This window comes from Ranitomeya imitator, chromosome 2 (genome assembly GCF_032444005.1).
Source record: "Ranitomeya imitator isolate aRanImi1 chromosome 2, aRanImi1.pri, whole genome shotgun sequence".
Lineage (NCBI taxonomy): Eukaryota > Metazoa > Chordata > Amphibia > Anura > Dendrobatidae > Ranitomeya > Ranitomeya imitator.
This window is the reverse complement of record NC_091283.1, coordinates 640,689,711-640,711,003: the sequence shown is the minus strand read 5'-3', so window position 1 is coordinate 640,711,003 and position 21,293 is coordinate 640,689,711. Positions and strand designations below refer to the sequence as shown.

The 21,293-nt window shown below is 47.3% G+C and overlaps 1 protein-coding gene across 1 annotated transcript; it reads right to left on the bottom strand.

Moving 5' to 3' along the window:
- Positions 1 to 2,284: 2,284 nt before the first annotated feature.
- Positions 2,285 to 20,458, bottom strand: LOC138665368 (zinc finger protein 566-like). The gene is made up of 5 exons (XM_069752792.1): positions 20,248 to 20,458; positions 18,652 to 18,816; positions 5,705 to 5,881; positions 3,682 to 3,805; positions 2,285 to 3,593 (listed from the first exon to the last, which is right to left on the bottom strand). The coding sequence occupies exons 2-5, from the start codon at positions 18,727 to 18,729 to the stop codon at positions 2,407 to 2,409; spliced, it is 1,566 nt and encodes a 521-aa protein (XP_069608893.1). The 5' UTR covers positions 18,730 to 18,816; positions 20,248 to 20,458; the 3' UTR covers positions 2,285 to 2,406.
- Positions 20,459 to 21,293: the final 835 nt, after the last annotated feature.

Genomic DNA, 21,293 nt, shown 5'->3' with positions numbered 1-21,293 from the left:
TGGGGTGCTGTCAGGGCGATGGGTAAAAAGTGAAACTCATTATATAGAGTCAATACAAACAGAGTGATCTATTTCAAGTGTTTATTTCTGTTAATGTTGATTATTATGGCTTGCAGCCACCGATAGCCCAAAAATCATTCTCTCAGTAAATTAGAATACTTTATAACACCAGCTTGAAAAATGATTTTAAAATTGAAAATGTTGGCCAACTGAAATTTATGTTCAGTAAATGCACTCAATACTTGGTCGGGGCTCCTTTTGCATCAATTAATGCATCAATGTGGTGTGGCATGGAGGCGATCAGCCTGTGGCACTGGTGAGGTATTATGGAAGCCCAGGTTGCTTGGATAGCGGCCTTCAGCTCGTCTGCATTATTGGGTCTGGTGTCCCTCATCTGTCTCTTGACAATAGGTCAGGTGAGTTTGCTGGCCAATCAAGCACAGTAATACTGTTGTTTTTAAACCACGTATTGGTACTTTCGGCAGTCTGTAGCCAGAGGTAAGCATGAAGTGCTCTAAAATTTCCTGGTAGACGGCTGTGCTGACTTTGGTCTTGATAAAACACAGTGGACCTACACCAGCAGATAACATGGCTCCTCAAATCATCACCGATTGTGGAAACTTCACACTAGACCTCAAGCAGCTTGGATTGTGTGCCTCTCCACTCTTCCTTAAGACTCTGGGACCTTGATTTCCAAAAGAAATGCAAAATCTCCTTTCATCTGAAAACAACACCTTGGACCACTGAACAACAGTCCAGTTCTTTTTCTCCTTGGCCCAGGTAAGACGCTTCTGGTGTTGTCTATTGGTCATGAGTGGCTTGACGCAAGGAATGCGACACTTGTAGCCCATGTCCTAGATGCGTCTGTCTGTGGTGGCTCTTGAAGCAATGACTCCAGCAGCAGTCTACTCCTTGTGAATCCCCCCATAATTTTTGAATGGCCTTTTCTTAATCTTTTCAAAGCTGCGGTTGTCCCCAGTTACTTGTGCACCTTTTCCTACCACACTTTTTCCTTCCACTCCATTAATATGCTTGGATACAGCACTCTGTGAGCAACATGCTTCTTTAGCAATGACCTTTTGTAGCTTACCCTCCTTGTGGAGTGTGTCAATGACTGCCTTCTGGACATCTGTCAAGTCAGCAGTCTTCCCCATGATTGTGGAGCCTACTGAAACAGACTAAGTGACTTTTTTAAATGCTTAGGAAGCCTTTTCAGGTGTTTTTTAATTATTCTAATTTACTGAGATAATGACTTTTGGGTTTTCATTGGCTCTAAGCCATAATCATCAACATTAACAGAAATAAACACTTGAAATACATCACTCTGTTTGTAATGACTATAATATATGAGTTTCACTTTTTGTATTGAACAACTGGAATAAATTAACTTTCTGATGATATTCTAATTTAGTGATAAGCACTTGTAGTTGCTAACTACCTGTCCATTCTGTCTGCCGCTGATCTGCCAGCTCACAGCGGTCACCGCCTGCGATTCTTCAGCTTCTGCTGATGACACATCGACAGAGCTGCGGCTTCTCTTCCGCTCTGTTGACAAGGCGTGACTGATATCATGCTGAATAACAGCAGGGTCTCCGCTGAATAATTGGAAGTTGGCTGTCAACAAGCATGATGCCGGCAGTCGAGCACCATCGACAAAGTCAACCCAGAAGAGCTGCTCTGTTGACGTGAAACAGCAGAATTGCCAGCAGGAGCGCTCTGTGATAGTTCTAAGTCAGCGCCAGGGAGAACAGGTAAGTAGTTAGCAACTGCGTGCTTATTCCAGAGTAAAAAAAAATAAACTAGTCCCGGATAACTCCTTTAAGAACCATTTGAAGAGGCAAAAGGATTTGAGCAAGCCTATATCCACAGAAGATCTTTGGTTAGCTCTCCAAGATGTTTGGAATAACCTGCCTGCTGAGTTAATTCAAAAACTATGTAAGAGTGTATCTAGAAGAATTGATGCTGATTTGAAGGTAAAACGCGGTCACAGCAAATACTGATTATTTTTTTTTTTTTTTTTAAGATTTCTCTTTTGTACATTCCCTTCCTTACTTAATAAAAATAAACTTAACACTTCTATTTTTTTAAAGCAGTCTTACTTTGCAATGTTTTTTTCCACACCTGCCTAAAACCTATGCACAGTACTGTATATGTCAGCATATGCTGTAGCTTCATACACAAATTTAGAGCACCATAAGATCCTTAGTTAATAAAGAAATTGGTTTGGTGCTTTTGACTGTAGGGACACACCAATGGGAAATAAATGCCATTAGATTATAAGGGATTCAATTTAGCATCTTGCTGAGGAGGTATTTATTAGGTGCAATTACGCCAAATAATTTAGCTTTACTAAAGCTTTCTATAGGAAGGTATAATCAGATTTTTCTAAGCAAAATTAGGATCTAGTCACTGCTGTGAATGTGTCTTTAAATGCAAAGTCAACAGTGTTTTCTGGACAAAACGTTTCCCACAGGCAGTACAAGAATAAGGCTTCTCCCTAATGTGAATTTTCTCGTGTTTTATCAGATGCGAACTGCAACCAAAACTTTTTTTGCAGTCTAAACAAGAGAAAGGTTTTATACCAGTGTGGACCTTTTCATGTTTTGCTCGGTCGGAGTTGGTGGCAAAACGTTTTCCACACTCATGGCATGGGTAAGGCTTCTCTCCTGTGTGAATTCTCCGATGGACAATAAGGCTTGCGCTACAATTAAAAGTCTTCCCACATACATTGCAAGGGTATGGCCTCTCTCCTGTGTGTATCCTACGATGCACAGTGAGATGAGCATTACGGTTGAAACATTTACCACAATCCGAACAAGAAAAGGGTCTCTCCCCAGTATGGACTCTCTGATGAAGAGTAAGGTGGGCACTGCAACTAAAACATTTCCCACATTCCTGACAAGGATATACTTTCATCCCTTTATGAATTCTCTGATGGACATCAAATAATGATCTTGTTCTAAAGCAATCCCCACATTTGGAACATTCAAACAATTGAGAAGCTTTATGTCCTAAGAAATCAGAGCTGTTGAGATGGGTTTCATCCTCAAATATATAGTATGCTTGGCCTGAGGCATGGGTTGCTTGATTTAGAGCTGTGAATCGCGTCTTTGTGTTATTCACGGGTCTGTAAATGTTGGCTTTCTTGAACGCCCCTTCTTCCAATGAAAGCGGTTCCTCTTTAATAGGAGTAGGAGGGTATTGCAGATGATCTCTGGAAGCATAAAAGTCAATGTCTAGAAGAGGACTTCCTTCCCAAGAGACTGGTTCCTCCTTAATGTATGGAGATGAGTATTGTTGGAGATGTTCTGTGGTTGCAAACATTTCTGGATCTGTGAGATATCTTTCATCACATAGTTCCTCCTTAATATGAAAAGATTTATAGTGTATAAGATCTGAAGGTGTATATACTTCAGGATGAAGATTTCCCTCTTCAAATCTCGCTGGTTTTTCTTTAATATTAGGAGATGGAGATCGCTGTAAATGGTTTATAGGTGTACATGTTTCTGTGTCTCTGGGGTCTGCACCATCACATGACACTGGCTCATTACCATCATCCAAACGATTTTCAGATGTGATATTTACTAGTAAATCTGTTCAAAGTAAAAAACAAATAAGATAAAACATTTACAATTACATAGAGTTTCTACTGATCATACTAAAGGTAATTACGTTTCTTACCCAGCGATGTGAGAGATTGTTGGTTTTCCATCATGATGTCCTCGTACATTTCCTTGTGTCCTTCTATATACTCCCACTCCTCCATGGAGAAATGGACAGTGACATCCTGACACCTCATAGGAACCTGACACATAATGATAAAGTCATCATCTATCTTTCTTAACTGCTTCCTGTCTGAGAAAAGTTTAGCTTTTGCAATATAGGTTTATTTTTCTCCCCTTCCTACATGAGCCATAATTTTAATTTTTCCACCAACATAACCAGATGAGTTACTGGAAAACTAGAAAACAAAATGCCAAGCGAGGTGAAACTATGAAAAAAAAAACACATTTGAGCCTTTCTTGATTACGGCAATTGCAGACATGTAAAAAAAAATGTATTTTAGTGGTGAAAAAAAAAACAAATGTAAAAAAAATAACTTTTAAGTATACGTTATATAGATTCTTAAAATACACTTATATACTTTTATATAGCTGTTGAACAACATCTGGCACCCCCATAAATATATATTCTTAGATCCCAATGTGTTTTTAATGTGGAGAAGGGAAGAAGCTACTGCTAGACCTTTGTGGTAGAGGGGTTTATCTCACATGGGAATATAACAAGCTACGATGTTAGATTACAACATGGTAGCTCCTTATATTCCAATGTCAAATAAACCCTTGTCATAATGGCCTAGCAGAGGCTAGTTACCGTTTCTACATTAAAAAGTATGTCCCCCGAAAGAAGATATCAGGAGGTCATTATACACATACGATAACATTGTCAGACCATTCTGGAGTTTAGCCAAATTTTATCTTAAGTATTCAAAATCTGTAAATCAAGTCTGGCAGTAGCTTCCTCCAGAGGAACAGATGATCTGCATATTAAATTGTAAAGACCCCGAGATGACTGTCAACGAATAATCATCTGGCAACTATCTTTTCCATCTCTCTCATGCACAATAGCTCGTCCGCTCCTGTGTTATCAATGAGATAGCCAATAATCATATATGTCTGGTAGTGGCTTATCTTTGGGAGAACAAAAGAAAATCAAACAGGCTGGATCCTTAGGGTACCGTTACACTATACGATTTACCAACGATCACGACCAGCGATACGACCTGGCCGTGATCGTTGGTAAGTCGTTGTGTGGTCGCTGGAGAGCTGTCACACAGACAGCTCTCCAGCGACCAACGATGCCGAGGTCCCCGGGTAACCAGGGTAAACATCGGGTTACTAAGCGCAGGGCCGCGCTTAGTAACCCGATGTTTACCCTGGTTACCAGCGTAAAAAAAAAACAAACATTACATACTTACATTCCGGTGTCTGTCCCTTGCCGTCTGCTTCCCGCACTGACTGACTGCCGGCCGTAAAGTGAAAGCACAGCACAGCGCGCTGTGCTCTGCTTTCACTTTACGGCCGGCAGTCAGTCAGTCAGTGCGGGAAGCAGACGGCAAGGGACCTGACGGACACCGGAATGTAAGTATGTACTGTTTGGTTTTTTTCACATTTACGATGGTAACCAGGATAAACATTGGGTTACTAAGCGCAGCCCTGCGCTTAGTAACCCGATGTTTACCCTGGTTACAAGCGAACGCATCGCTGGATCGGTGTCACACACACCGATCCAGCGATGACAGCGGGAGATCCAGCGACGAAAGAAAGTTCCAAACGATCTGCTACGACGTACGATTCTCAGCAGGGTCCCTGATCGCTGCTGCGTGTCAGACACAGCGATATCGTATGGATATCGCTGGAACGTCACGAATCGTGCCGTCGTAGCGATCAAAATGGCACTGTGTGACGGTACCCTTAGCTCCTGTGACAACTGGGGCTCCCAAACACATTAGTCCTTGGTGGAACCCGTTGGTGAGTTTGGCTGACATTAGTACAATGTGTAAGTGGGGCTTAACATACTTTTTCTCTAGGTAATGAGACCTTCACATCTGCTGCAGTGGGAGAATCTTAACATAACCACTAGATAGTCTGCTGGTCCCATCAAAATTACTTTACTATGTCTCAGTATTCCCAGCAGTTCTCACCTCTCCAGTCAGCAGTTCAGTGATCTTGTTGGTGAGGTCCAGGATCTTCTGCTCCTTGTTTCTCTTGTGTTCATGTGAGGAAGGTGAAGACCCTGTCATTTTGCTGTATCTGCCAGACACACTGTGACAGCTGCTGGGGGTGACAAACTCTCCAGATTTCTTCACTGCTGCATAATCCTGTGTAAAGTAAGGCAAATATGTTATACACAGATATATATATACTAGCTATTGAACCCGTTCTACGCCCGGGTGGCGAGCATTTATATTGGTATATGGTCTCCATCCTTGTATGTACTGCACCCATCCTGCGTCCCCATCCTGTCATGTGCTGCAACCATCCTGCGTCCCCATCCTGTCATGTGCTGCACCCATCCTGCGTCCCCATCCTGTCATGTGCTGCACCCATCCTGCGTCCCCATCCTGTCATGTGCTGCACCCATCCTCCGTCCCCATCCTGTCATGTGCTGCACCCATCCTGCGTCCCCATCCTGGTATGTGCTGCACCCATCCTGCGTCCCCATCCTGGTATGTGCTGCACCCATCCTGCGTCCCCATCCTGTCATGTGCTGCACCCATCCTGCGTCCCCATCCTGGTATGTGCTGCACCCATCCTGCGTCCCCATCCTGTCATGTGCTGCACCCATCCGGGGGCCTGAGCAGGCGGGGACACCGGCGCGCTGTGGGGGTCAGGGGCCGGTATTGCCGCCAGCTCAGGCCCCCCAGCACTTACTATATTCACCTGTCCTGCGTTCCATCGCTGAGCGCCGCCATCTTCCCGGTCTCCTGGCTGTGACTGTTCAGTCAGAGGGCGGCGCCGGCGCGCATTAAGCGCGTCATCGCGCCCTCTGAACTGAAGGTTACAGGCCGAAGACCGGGAAGATGGTGGCGCTCAGCGATGGAACGCAGGACAGGTGAATATAGGCGATACTCACCCTCCTGGCGGTCCCTGCTTCTCTGTTGGAGATCGCGGTGTGCGTTCAGTGTGAAAGCAGTCTATAAAGGCTTCGGACAGAGTGACGCTCCCAGCGTTATATTATAGATATATATCTCCATAATTGTCTAAGGGGTACTTCCGTCTGTCTGTCTGTCACGGTTATTCGTTCGCTGATTGGTCTCGGCAGCTGCCTGTCATGGCTGCCGCGACCAATCAGCGACGGCCACAGTCCGATTAGTCCCTCCCCTACTCCCTTGCACTCACTGCCCAGCGCTCGCTCCGTAATCCCCTCCACTCACCGCTCACACAGGGTTAATGGCAGCGGTAACGGCCCACGGTGTAACGCACTCCGCTACTATTAACCCTGTGTGTCCCCAACTAAAATATGTCATGTTAAAAATAATTTAAAAAAAACAAAAAACCTGCTATACTCACCCTCCGCCGCCTTTCTCGCTCCTTGCCACGCTCCCGGGATCGCTCCATTGCAAGCGGCAGCTTGCGGTCCCGTCCCAGGGCTGTTGTGCGACAAGGACCTACCGTGACGTCACGGTCATGTGACCGCTACGTCATCATAGGTCCTGCTCATACCAGCCCTGGGAACGGGACCGCAAGCTGCCGCTTGCAATGGAGCGGTCCCGTGAGCGTGGAGAGGAGCGAGAAAGGCGGCGGATGGTGAGTATAGCAGGACTTCAAGGGCCTTCGGAAGGTGAGTATATGTTTATTTTTTTTAGCTCTCTATACTACGTGGCTCTGTGCTGTATACTCCGTCGCTGTGCAATATACTATGTGCCTAGGCAATATACTACATGGCTCTGCTATATACTATGTGACTGAGCAATATACTATGTGACTGGGCAATATACCGTACTACGTGCCTGGACAATATACTACGTGGCTGTGCAATATCTTACGTGGCTGGGCAATATACTACGTGGCTCTGCTATATACTATGTGGCTGGGCAATATACTACGTGACTGAGCAATATACTACGTGACTGGGCAATATACTACGTGACTGGGCAATATACTACGTGACTGGGCAATATACTACGTGACTGGGCAATATACTACGTGGGCTGTGCAATATACTACGTGGCTCTGCTATATACTATGTGGCTGGGCTTGAAGGGCCTTCGGAAGGTGAGTATATGTTTATTTTTTTTAGCTCTCTATACTACGTGGCTCTGTGCTGTATACTCCGTCGCTGTGCAATATACTACGTGCCTAGGCAATATACTACATGGCTCTGCTATATACTATGTGACTGGGCAATATACTACGTGACTGGGCAATATACTACGTGGGCTGGGCAATATACTACGTGGCTGGGCAATATACTACGTGAACAAGCATATTCTAGAATACCCGATGCGTTAGAATCGGGCCACCACCTAATATAATAAATATATTATATATATATATATATACCCAGCTTCATACGCCAGTCTTAACAAGGGTCTTGCAGGATCAAGATACACCAAATTCACTGAGCGGTGCACGCCTCCAGCGTCAGCCAGCTACGGTAGCCTGTTTAGACCATGCCAAGAACATGGTCCAGGAGGCTTCTGTCAGTGTAGCACTGACAGGTATAATGCATTGCAATGCATTATAGCAGCAATCAGACTAATAAAAGTTAAAGTCTCTAAATATAAAGGTAGAAAAAAAATTGTAAAAAGGAGTTATTCCATTTCAAGTGAACCAATGCAATTTTCTTCCATATTTTAAATTCTTTTGAGATTTTGTTCTTTGGTAATAGTGTCTACAAGAATGCAAAATGTGCAGAAAAAAAATTCTATATATTTTAACCCCTTTACCCCCTAAGATGGTTTGCACGTTAATGACCAGGCGAATTTTTACAAATCTGACCACTGTCCTTTATGACGTTATAACTCAGGAACGCTTCAAAGGATCCCGGTAATTCTGAGTTTGTTTTTTCGTGACATATTGTACTACACGTTAGTGGTAAAAGTTCTTTGGTATGACTTGTGTTTGTGAAAAAAAAACAAAACAGAAATTTGACAAATTTTCAAAATTTCGCAATTTTCCAACTTTGAATTTTCATGCCCATAAATCAAAGATATGTCACACAAAATAGGAAATAAATAAAATTTCCCACATGTCTACTTTACATCAGCATAATTTTGGAACCAACTTTTTTTTTTGTTAGGAAGTTATAAGGGTTAAAAGTTGACCAGCGATTTTTCATTTTTCCAACAAAATTTACAAAACAATTTTTTTTAGAGACCACTTCACACTTGAAAAGAGTCAAAAGAGTCAAAATTTGAAGTCACGTTGAGGGGTCTATACGATAGAAGATACTCAAAAGTGACACCATTCTAAAAACTGCACCCCTCAAGGTGTTCAAAAAGCACATTCAAGAAATGTATTAACCCTTCAGGTGCTTCACAAAAATTTTTGGAATATGAAAAAAAAAATTAACATTTAACTTTTTTTCCAAAAAAAATATACTTCATATGCAAGCATGCTGATACCCCATATGAGGGAGAAAACCACTGTTTGGGTGCACAGCATGGCTCGGAAGTAAAGGAGCTCCGTTTGAATGTAAAATTTGCTGGAACAATTGGCGGACGCATTGTCACGTTTGCAGAGCCTCTGATGTGTCTAAAAAGTGACATCATTTTGGAAACTAGATTCCTCAGAGAACTGTTCTGATGCGTGGTGAGCACATTGAACCCCCAGATGCTTCACAGAAGTTTATAACGTTGGGCCGTAAAAAGAAAAATAAAAAAAAAATCAAATTTTCCCCACAAGTATTTTTTTGCACAAAATATTGCATTTTCATAAAGGTAAAAGGAGAAATTGCACCATACAATTTGTTGTACAATTTCTCCTGAGTACGCCGATACCACATATGTGCGGGAATACTACTTTTAAGGCAAAATGCAAGGCTTGGAAGGGACGAGGCGCCATATTAGAGTTCAGATTTTTCTGAACTGGTTTGAGGGTGCCATGTCACATTGGCAGAGTCCTTGAGGTGCCAGAATAACAGAAACCCCTTATATGGGAACTCATTTTACAGACTACACTCCCCACTGAATTCATCTAGGGGTGCAGTGATCATCAGAATTTTATACCAGTGAGCAGTGACGAAAGAATAAATTACATTTTTGCCACTAAAATGTTGTTTTAGCCACAAGTTTTCATTTTTTTGCTTAGGGGTAATAGGAATTTTTTTTTACAACAAACTGGAAGGCAAGGAGCAGATTTTACTGTTATGGTTTGCAGATCGCATGACCCACTGCAAAAGCCTACGAGGTGCCAGAACAGCAGAATCCTCTATTAGTGACCACATTTTACAAAATACGCCTCTCAATTAATTTATCTAATGGTGCAGTTTTCTTATGGACAGCACAAGTGTGTCACAGAATTTTATACCATTAGGCAGTGAAGAAAAAATAACTACATTTCTACCACCAAAATTTTGTATTAGCCCCAGATTTAACATTTTCACACAAGAAGTGGGTAAAAATGGCACCAAATTTTGTCCCACAATTTCTACTGAATGTGGCAATACCCCATATGGGGCTGTACAGTACTACTTAGCCATACAGAGAGACTCGGGAGGAACGGAGCGCTATTTGCCTCCTGGAGCGCAGATGTTCCTAGAAGTGTTTGCAGACTCCATATACAGAGCCCCTAATTGCTAGAAGAGCAGAATCCCCCCTCAATTGACCCCATTTTGTAAATTATACCCCTTTGGGAATTTATCTACAGGTGTGGTGACGATTTTGACTCCATGGAGGCACTTCCTGCCAAAGTTATGGCGAAACGTGCGTAGGGGTGGCAGGCCGGGGAATTTGGTCTTTATTTTGTTTTGTAAGTACCAGCTCACTATATGCACTTCAATTTATATCTATCTCCATGCACGTGATGCACCTTATGTACTTCATGTTACTTGCCTTTGCTTTTGACACTTTTGCTTTGATATCCACTCCCTTAAATTTCATCTAACCAAGATATTGGAGTGTCAGATCGAAACTGTTCTGAAGTTCTAGTGGGCATCTTTATTTATTTATTTATTTATTTATTTATATATTTTGTCCATATTGTGCAGTTAGTTATTGTTTTTACATCTTTAAATACAGCCAATTGCATACTTTTTATATGGGAGTTTTGACAGCAAAATTTGTTACAGGGACCCCCTCTTCGTGCCTGCTTAGTAGTTAGTGCTGTCTGTATTTTATTTTATGATATGTATGATTCATTAATAAAATTTATATGTATTGTCTAAAATACTCTTTGACCCTTTTTTTTTGCTTGAAGCTTGTCGGGGTTCGTTGATGTCTGCATTTATTTTTCTGACTTATTATTAACCCTATGTATCAGGGAAATTTTGTTGTCTAGCATGGGGATGCAGCAGCATCCCCATACTATGCAAAGTGTCAGCTCTGCACTGACAGAGAAAGTTGCTGATAATACTGCACATGATCAAGCAACTTTCCTAGCTCTGGTGACGCGGATGTCATCATGACGACATCGGGTCACCATCCCAACCATCAAGACTCGGCGTCACGCAGCGGGGTCTCCAATCCAAAGGCACAGGGGCTGTCATCCCTCTGCCGGCATCTGGAATGCTGCCTCATTATAGGGAATCTTCTGCCGGGAGTTCCGTTTGAATCACGTATTTCAGAGATTTACACGGAAACCGCAGTGTAAGCGCTCAGCACAGAGAGCAGGATAAATGTGAGCTGAATCTTTATGCGATCTTTGGGAGGCAGAATGAACAAATCAACTGCAGAATTGGTTTTATTTATTTTTTATGCCGTTCCTCGTGCAGTGTAAGTGATTACAGGACTTTATTTTTCGGGTCAGTGCAATTATAGTGATACCAGATTTACATTTTGTTTCTGCTTGGCTGCTGTTGCACACTAAAAGATTATTTTTTGGGGGGAGGGGGAAAATAGATTTTGCATTGGCATATTTTGAGAGATACAATTTTTCCATATTTCCGCCAACAGTGTCATGTCAGAACTTGACGTTTTTATTGGTACCATGGCTTTTTTATCGCGTTCTATTCTGATTTTTGGGAGGCAAAATTAACAAAAAAACAGCAATTCAGGAATTGATTTTTGTTTGTTTTTAATGCCGTTCCACATATGGTAAAATTGAAAAGGCAGCTTAATTCTTCGGGTCAGTGCGATTACAGCGATACTACATTTATATCTTTATGTTTTGGTACTTTTACACAAAAACTATTTTACAAAAAAATATATATATTTTTGCATCGCTGTATTCTGAGAGCTATAACTTTTTAAATTTTCAGCTGATGGAGCTGTACGGTGGCTAGTTTTCTGCCGAACAAGATGAAATTTATTTAAATTCGTCCACTTTTTCAGACCACTTTTTCTCCAGCGGTATGATAAAAAAAAACAGGATTTTTGGTTGCTTACCGTAAAATCTGTTTCTTGAAGCCTCCATTGGGGGACACAGGAACCATGGGTGTATGCTGCTGCCACTAGGAGGCTGACACTATGCAAATAAAAAAGTTAGCTCCTCCTCTGCAGTGTACACCCCACCGACTGGCATTATACTCTTCAGTTAGTGAGAAAGCAGTAGGAGATAATGAAACAAGGTTGAAAAACCATAAACACAAACTTGAGAACTGTAACGTGAGAACAGTCATAGAACAGATAACAACAGAAAACATTGGGAGGGAGCTGTGTCCCCCAATGGAGGCTTCAAGAAACAGATTTTACGGTAAGCAACCAAAAATCCTGTTTTCTTTATCGCCTCTCATTGGGGGACATAGGAACCATGGGACGTCCCAAAGCAGTCCTAAGGGCGGGAAAAACAGACTTCCATCAGGTCAGAGGGCTCACCACTGCCGCCTGCAGGATCCTTCTGCCTAGGCTGGCGTCCGCCGATGCATAGGTATGGACCTTGTAAAATTTGGCGAACGTGTGGATGGAAGACCAAGTTGCCGCTTTGCAAAGCTGTAGGGCGGAAGCCCTGTGGTGCACCGCCCAGGAGGCGCCGTCTGCCCGGGTAGAGTGAGCCTTAATCCCAGGAGGGGGCACTCTGTTCTTGACCCGGTAAGCCTCCAAAATTGCCATTCTGATCCATCGAGCAATAGTCGCTTTAGAAGCCGGCTGGCCTCTGCGCGTGCCATCAGGAATGACGAAAAAGGAATCCGTCTTCCGGAAAGAGGACGTTCTGTCCAGATAAATCCTCACTGCCCTGACGAGGTCTAGCTTGTTCAACGATCGCTCCAGAGGATGAGTCGGAGCCGGACAAAAGGAAGGTAGAACGATGTCCTCGTTGAGGTGGAAGGTGGAAACCACCTTAGGAAGAAAAGAAGGTGGGGGTCGGAAGACCACCTTGTCCTGGTGAATGACCAAAAACGGAGGGCGGCAAGACAGTGCCGCCAGCTCGGAAACGCGGCGAATGGACGTGATGGCCACAAGAAAAGCCACCTTCCAAGATAAAACTGATAAAGGAATCTCCCTAAGAGGTTCAAAGGGAGAAACCTTTAAAACGTCCAGTACCAGGTTTAGGTCCCATGCCTCCACAGGGGCCCTGTACGGCGGGACGGCATGGGCTACCCCCTGAAAGAAGGTCCTAACCTGTGGCCGAGAGGCCAAGGTCTTCTGAAAGAGGATGGAAAGCGCCGAGACCTGACCCTTCAGGGAACTAAGAGCCAGGCCCGAATCCAGCCCTGCCTGAAGGAAGGCCAAAAGAGAAGGCAGGGAAAAAACCATAGGCGGAACGCGGTTGGACTCGCACCAACGGAAGTAGGCCTTCCAGGTGCGGTAGTAGATCCTGGAAGAAGAAGGCTTCCGAGCCTGAATCATGGTGTGAATCACCCGGTCCGAAAGGCCGGACGCTCTTAGAACCGCGGTCTCAACAGCCACGCCGTTAAACTGAGCGACCGAGAATTCGGGTGGCAGATCGGACCCTGGGACAGCAGATCGGGCCTGTCTGGAAGGCGCCAGGGAGCGTCCGCGAGAAGGTTGACGAGCTCCGCGAACCAAGCTCTCCTGGGCCAATCCGGGGCGATCAGAATGACCGGCACCCCTTCCGCTTTGATCTTCTTCAAAAGTTTGGGAAGTAATGGAAGGGGTGGGAACAGGTAGGGCAGCTCGAACTGTGACCAGGGAATGGCCAGAGCATCGACGCCCACTGCGAGAGGATAGCGGGACCTGGAGACGAACTGCGGAACCTTCCTGCTGATTCGAGACGCCGTGAGATCCACATCCGGAGTTCCCCATCGAAGACAAATCTGATGGAAGACCTCCGGATGCAAGGACCATTCCCCTGCCGCGAGACCCTCGCGGCTGAGGAAGTCTGCGGCCCAGTTTTCCACGCCGGGGATATGCACCGCGGATATCACCGGAACCGTTGCCTCTGCCCAAAGGAGGATCTTGGATACCTCGGCAAGGGCCAAGGAGCTCCGAGTCCCCCCCTGATGGTTGACATATGCCACAGCCGTGGCGTTGTCCGTCTGGACCCGGACTGGAAGGCCCCTGAGGATCCTTTCCCAATGGCGGAGGGACAGAAAGATGGCCCGAATTTCGAGGACGTTGATCGGCAGAGAAGACTCCTGCGGCGACCAACGGCCCTGAACCGTCAGGTGGCGAAAAACCGCACCCCAGCCGATCAGGCTGGCGTCCGTTGTCACCACCTGCCAGTGAACCGGAAGGAAGGACCTGCCCTGGGAGATGAGAGGTGACGTCAGCCACCAGTTGAGAGACCGCTTGACCCGAAAGGAGAGTCTGATCGGCCGATCCAGGGAGAAGACCGACCTGTCCCACTGAGACAGAATGGCTTGCTGAAGGGGTCGAGAATGGAATTGTGCGAAGGGAATCGCTTCCAAGGTAGCTACCATCCTCCCCAGAACCTTCATGGCCGATCGGAGGGAGGGAGGCCGAGGACCCTGGAGCAAGCGTATGTCCCGACAAAGGGTGGATCTCTTGTCCTTGGGAAGGAAGACTCTGGACTGATGAGTGTCGAAAAGCATGCCCAGAAAGATGATGCGCTGAGAAGGAATAAGGCAGGACTTCTTCCGGTTGACCAGCCACCCGAAACGGGATAACGTGTCGAGAACTATGGACAGGCTTTCGTGGGCCTGAGCAAAGGACGGAGCCTTGATGAGGATGTCGTCGAGGTATGGAAACAGGACCAAGCCTCTGACTCTCAAGATGGCCATCAGTGCCGCCATGATTTTCGTGAACACCCTTGGCGCGGTTGCGAGGACGAACGGCAGGGCGACGAACTGAAAATGATCTTGTTGCACTGCGAAGCGCAGGAAACGGTGATGTCCGGGAAATATCGGAACATGTAGGTAGGCGTCCTGGATATCTATAGAGCATAGAAATTCCTGAGCCTCCATGGAAGCAATTACTGAACGAAGGGATTCCATCCTGAAGTGTCTCAGGTGAACCCTCCTGTTCAGCAATTTGAGGTCCAGAATGGGACGAACCTTGCCGTCTTTTTTCGGTACCACAAAGAGGTTCGAGTAGAAGCCCGTGTACCGTTCCTTTTCTGGGACGGGAACGATTACCCCGGATTTGAGCAGAGAAGCGATGGCTGCGAAGAAGCCCGGAACCAGAGCGGGATCTTTTGGAGGACAGGATTGGAAGAAACGATCCCTGGGTCGGGAGGCGAACTCTATCTTGTATCCCGAGGATACAACTTCCCTGACCCATGCATCCTCCACTGCGGAAATCCAGACGTCCCTGAAACGGAGAAGACGGCCCCCCAACCTGGGAGTTGGGCTGGAGTCTTGCCAAGAGTCATGCGGAGGTGGATCTTCCAGTCCTGGGCCTGGACGATCTACCCTGGGAAAAGCGAGGACGCCAGGACGGAGTGGGCCTGAAGGACACCGCCTTCCTCTCTTGACGTGCCTGTGGCCTCTGTTGCTGCTGGGAAAAGGAGTTCGACGCAGCGAAGCGACGAAAAGGCCGAAAAGAGCGAAACTGTCGTCTAGGAGGAGGGCGACGAGGTTTAGCCTGGGGGAGAAGAGAACTTGTACCCCCGGTGGCGTCCTTAATGATTTGGTCCAGCTGGGAACCAAAGAGACGAGAGCCCTGGAAGGGCAGACTAGTGAGGGACTTTTTGGAGGACAAGTCCGCCTGCCAGGCCTTGAGCCAAACGGTCCGGCGGATGGCAACGGCATTGCTGGAAGCCTGAGCCGCACAAGACGCGACATCCAGGGAGGCGGAAACCAGGTATTCACCAGCGTGGGAAATCTGGTTGGCAAGTTCCGCCAATTGCGCAGGAGGTGCCCCGTCAAGGATACCTCGCCGTAGATCCTTGGCCCATTTTGAGATGGATTTTGAAGCCCAGGTGGAAGCAAAGGCTGGGCATAGCGCTGCTGAAGCCGCTTCAAAGGCAGATTTCGCGAAGGATTCTATAACTCTGTCGTTAGAATCCTTCAGAGACGCTCCGCCGGACAGTGGAAGCACCGTGTTGGTGGACAGCCTGGAAACAGGGGGATCCACCGAGGGAGAGACCGTCCAATTGGCGGTAAGTTCTGGTGAAAACGGATATAACACCCCCAGGCGTTTTCCCCTCTGAAAACGTCTGGTTGGATTCTCTCTCTCTCTGGACAAGATTTCCTCGAATTCCGGATGAGGAGCGAAAAATTTAGAAGGTGGTTTGGCCCGTCTAAACGAAACCGCCTGATCTGCGAGTTCCGTAGAGGGATCCTTGATGCCACAGGTTTGGTTTATTGCCCCAATGAGGTTCTGGACTGTCTCACTCATGGTGGCGATTTGGTTAGGATCCAGCTCCGAAATATCCTCCGAGGGCGCATCAGATAATGCCTCGCCTGACTCAGGGGAGGAGGATCGGTGGGACACCAACCGCAGGGGAGGGCCGAGCGGCGAGATGGAGCGCGAAGAGGACTCAGACCGACGTTCCTGTCTGGACCTTTTGTGGCTTATCAAGGAGGGCTTGGGCGGCGGTTCCTGCGACCCGCTGGCCACTGCAGGGGTCTGCAGGGGTAACCGATCCAGCGCGGACACTAGGGTTTGAGATACCCGTGTTAAATCGGCCACCGATTGTGACAGAGAGGCAGCCCAGCCTGGGATGGGGGGATCACTCTCGGGCGGAACAGCCGGGGGATCCTGGGCGGTGGGAACAATTGGGTTGCTGCAGGACTGACACAGCGGGGAGGAGTGACCTGAGGGAAGTTTGCTGTTACAGGACGAACATGCAAAGTACGTGACTAAGGCAGTAGATGAAGAAGAAGTAGGGGGGCGAGAGCGGCCCCCTTTAGAGGTAGACATTTTGAGGGACCCTGAAGATGCCAGTGGGTTAGGGGACAGTGGGCAGAGGGGGGTGTCAGTCTGCAGTGCAGCTACTCACGGACCCGGTCCTGGGAGATGTCCCACTTGTCGATGAAGTGCCCTGAGGAGCTGAATTCAGCGCAGATAGAGCTGCCCACAGAGGATGCGTACGAAGGTGCGGGTGCGCTTGCGAGGGCTGGTGCTGCTGCCGGTACAAAGCGGTGCTCACACCAGACGAGTGTCCCAGGAGGAAGGGGGCGGAGCCAGACGCAGGGGCGCCGGTAGGAAGGGCACAGTAAGTCGGGCGGGAAAAAGCCCGCCCGCAGAGCCGGAAGTGAGGGGCCCGAAAACCGGAAGTAGGCCCCGACAGAAGCCGGGGCCTAAATTAGGGGCCGGCGGCCGAGGAAAGGAGCCAAGGCGCCGGAATAGAGCGCCCTAAGAGACAGCTAGCGGCGCGGTCGCCCATCAGGCTGCGCCGCTGAGGGGCGCCCAGAGAAAGACCTCCTGCGGCGCCGGGCAGAGCGCCGCAGGGAGAAGCAGCGCGACAGCCTGCAGGGCTGCCGCGCTGTGGATGGTGCCCCATGAAGAGCCGCAGCACCGAGTGGTGCGCCGCAGGGGGGAACGTATGGCAGCCCAACGTGCAGGCATACAGAAGAACGGCGCAGCAGCCTGTAAGGGCCCAGCGCCGGAAAGAAGGCAGAGGGCCCCCGTATCTGAATTGGGGGAAGAGGTGCTGTGGGGGAAGAAAGCGCACCTACGGATGTCGCAGCGCGACACAACAATCCCGGCCGCGTCACTGTATGGACGCATCATGGTGTTGACAGGTATGAAAGGAGGCTGGGAGCCCCTAACAAGACCCCCCCCCTATAAAAGATGTGGGATGGGACTGGGGAAAATACTCACCTAAAACATCCCACGCCGAAACTAACCTGACAGGAAGGGTATGAGACGTCCAGGGAGCTGATGGACGTCCTCGTCTCCGCAACCGACAGGCTCTGGTGGGCGAGTGGGTGGGGGACGGAGCCAGGACCGGACTTCTGAGCACGCTTGTGTGCTAGGATCTTGGTCCTGGAGAGGGATCTATGAGGATACGGGGTGGCAGTACACGCCGTACTCATAGTCCGCTTGTGGGACTACAGGTGTGACTGCTCACCCTGTATCCCTCCGGAAAAACCTGAAAAGAAACGACGCACATTGAGGTAGATAAGGGTCTAATGAAAGACCCGTGTCCACCTCCTACTGACACTAAGCTAAACTGAAGAGTATAATGCCAGTCGGTGGGGTGTACACTGCAGAGGAGGAGCTAACTTTTTTATTTGCATAGTGTCAGCCTCCTAGTGGCAGCAGCATACACCCATGGTTCCTGTGTCCCCCAATGAGAGGCGATAAAGAAAGCATAGTTTTTTGCCTCATTGCGGAGCGCCGATCGTAGTATCTCCCTGCCTTCTAGATGCTGCAGTCGATATTGATCGCAGCATTTAGTGGGTTAAACTGCCGGAATCAGTGCGGGCATCCCAACCAGGACGTATGGGTACATCTAAGGTCGTGAGTCAAATAGCTTGTTTGGAGTCCTGGATCTGAAGGTATGGGAACAGCAAGTCCCACCCAGCTCTTTGGCAGTTCCTAAAACTCTGACCCAAAATCTGGGCCCATTAAAAACATCCTGCTTCTCCAGGTCCTACATCACGGAGGCTTGTCACCTCAGTGACACATACCTCCTGTCCAGTTGCCACGTTACAGAGACAATTACCATAATCATTTACCTCTCCAGTTAGAATGAAGATTATCTCCAGAGTGAGGTTTAGTATCTTGTTGGTAAGATGGTTCGGGTTCTTGTCCATCCTCTGTGGATATGTCAGATGATGTCTGTGAGACCCTTTTTCAGACACATAGGATTCACTGTGACTTTTCTTTTGTTGGAGGAGAGTCTCTAAAGTCAATGTTGATATAACAAACATTTATTTTTAAGAAAACCTCAGAGCTCTACAAATGTGAACATCCTCGATGACTGACACCAGTGGACAAAAAGTTTTGGCTTTGCACATAATGTAAGATTTCATGGTTTTTCCCTAAGGTGAGAATCAAAATGAAATGACTCTAAACTGATGCATTAGCATGTATTCCCAATCATCATACATAATGGAGTGGTGTCACAGTCAGCATGGTTCCATGTGGCAGCCTGTGAGACCTCAGTGTTGAGGTTCTGTTGTCAGGTCACTGGCATGTCACCCAGTGGTGAACACGAGGGCACTTTTATGGGAACAGTATATTGGCACCTTTTTACGCTTGCTGCTTTGGAGGTGGAAGTTTGCCCCCTTACCTTTAGGGACCCTGCGTGGCTGCAGCACACGGACCAAGACAAGTCAGTCTGCTAGTTCACATGAACTATTACGTAGACGGACCTATGGTCTGCATGGGAAAAAATCGCAGCATGCTCCGTATTCTGGATCCGACTCCCAAATTATAAGTCAAGGGGTGTGCAAAAAAAAAACAGATCACATATGGGTTGCCATCTGTATGTCAGGATTACAATTATAAAGATAGAAAACTATATTTGTCCTTTATTATTTATTAAAGGGAACCTGACAGGTGATACATGCTGCCCAAACTGCAGGTGGCTTTTCATCAGTCACAAGATGTACTATCGCAGCCATGTATATCTGACTCTGAAACACTGCGATGTTTCATGGAAAAACATAAAGGGGCAGGGGACTGAGCCGCACTGTGCACTAGTCGTACAGGCGGGCTACCTGTCAGATTCCCTTTAACCTGTTCATGTAACCATCCGAGTGGACAAGGAAGCAGTACGGATATGGAAAATGAACACGTGGAAGACTGTCCGGATGGAAACCAGACAATTTGGAAGGTGTTGGTGTAAACCCACTGCAGGCACCGAGTTCCATGGGTCATTAATACCCAATAAAGCCTTGACACAGGACTTCGCCCCTTATTGCTGAACTAGATCTCTTGCGTATTAACCCCTGTGTTGCTAGTCTTATGTGCCACATTACTGAGCCCACACTATGACTTGTCAGGGGGACATGGAGTTTACAATCGTGACACTACAACACATTAGTCCCTATAGGGAAAGAAATCTGGTGTGAACACAATACTGTGACGTTATAACAATGTCGCACTGAAAACCCATATTACTGCCTTGTGGAGACCTATAGGGCCAGGGTACGCAGGGTACAAGGGCAACGTCAGCACACCCTACAGCCAGACCACTGCATCAGGAGACCATAATGTCACACTCCCCACCCTGTCAGGAGGCACATGGCCCCTGTGGACATCTGTGCTGACTGCAGGCCAGTCTGAGGTGGGCACACTGCTTACAGCAGCGCCATACACAGCATTACCTGCAGGCAGGCACTTGGGGCAGCTCCTCTTCCTCACTAGCTGCTGGGAGATAAAAGTTTTCTCCTGCCCCTCCACTTCCTGTTGCTGCGTTTCACTTCACTTCCAGGTTGTATGTCTTCTCCAGCCTGTAGTCTAGTCTGCTCAGACAGGAGGTGGAGTGACTGGAGGCTGGGGGACTACAGCACCTATCATGCCTGGAACGTGCAGTCCTGTCAGTCCAAGCTGGTGTGATGCAGCGATGCATTATGGGGAGTGTAGTCTGTACCCTACACGCCTCCTAGGAAGGAAATAGAAGAGAGCAAGGCTGAAGGAAAGCATGTGAAGGAGCGGCCGACGTCTCCTGGAAGACTGAACTGTAACATGGCTGACAGGCTGTGGTACTGTAATGTCAATACGTGGCACAGCTGCTGCAGAACATAATTATACCCACCCCCTGCAGACTGTGAGCCCTCGCGGGCAGGGTCCTCCCTCCTTATGTACTCGTGTGCCTTGTTATCTGCTCATGTTTAATGTATTTGTCTATATTTGCCCGTATTCACATGTAAAGCGCCATGGAATAAATGGCGCTATAAAAATGTATAATAATAATAATAATACGCACCCGAGCTGCTGCCGAACCCTGTTATATGCACCCGAGCTGCTGCTGAACATGATTATACGTACCCGTGGTGCTGCAGAACCCGATTTTACGCACCTGAGCTGGTGCAGAACCCTATTATATGCACCCGAGCTGGTGCAGAACCCTATTATATGCACCCGAGCTGCTGCAGAACCGGATTATACGCACCCGAGGTGTTGCAGAACCCTAGTATACACACCTGAGCTGCTTCAGAACTATCATACGCACCCGAGCTGCTGCAGAACCCTATGATACACACCTGAGCTGCTTCAGAACTGTATTATACGCAGCCGAGCTGCTGCAGAACCCTATCATACGCACCCGAGGTGCTGCAGAACCCGATTATACGCACCTTGGCTGCTGCAGAACCCGATTATATGCACCTGAGCTGCTGCAGAACCTTATTATACTCACCTAAGGTGATGC

Coding starts and splice junctions, on each gene's coding strand:
- LOC138665368 (XM_069752792.1), bottom strand. CDS start 18,729: ATGGACAAGAACCCGAACCATCTTACCAACAAGATACTAAACCTCACT. Junction 3,806..5,704: donor CTGAACTGCTGACTGGAGAG/GTGAGAACTGCT, acceptor ATTATGTGTCAG/GTTCCTATGAGGTGTCAGGA. Junction 3,594..3,681: donor ACAATCTCTCACATCGCTGG/GTAAGAAACGTA, acceptor TACTTTGAACAG/ATTTACTAGTAAATATCACA.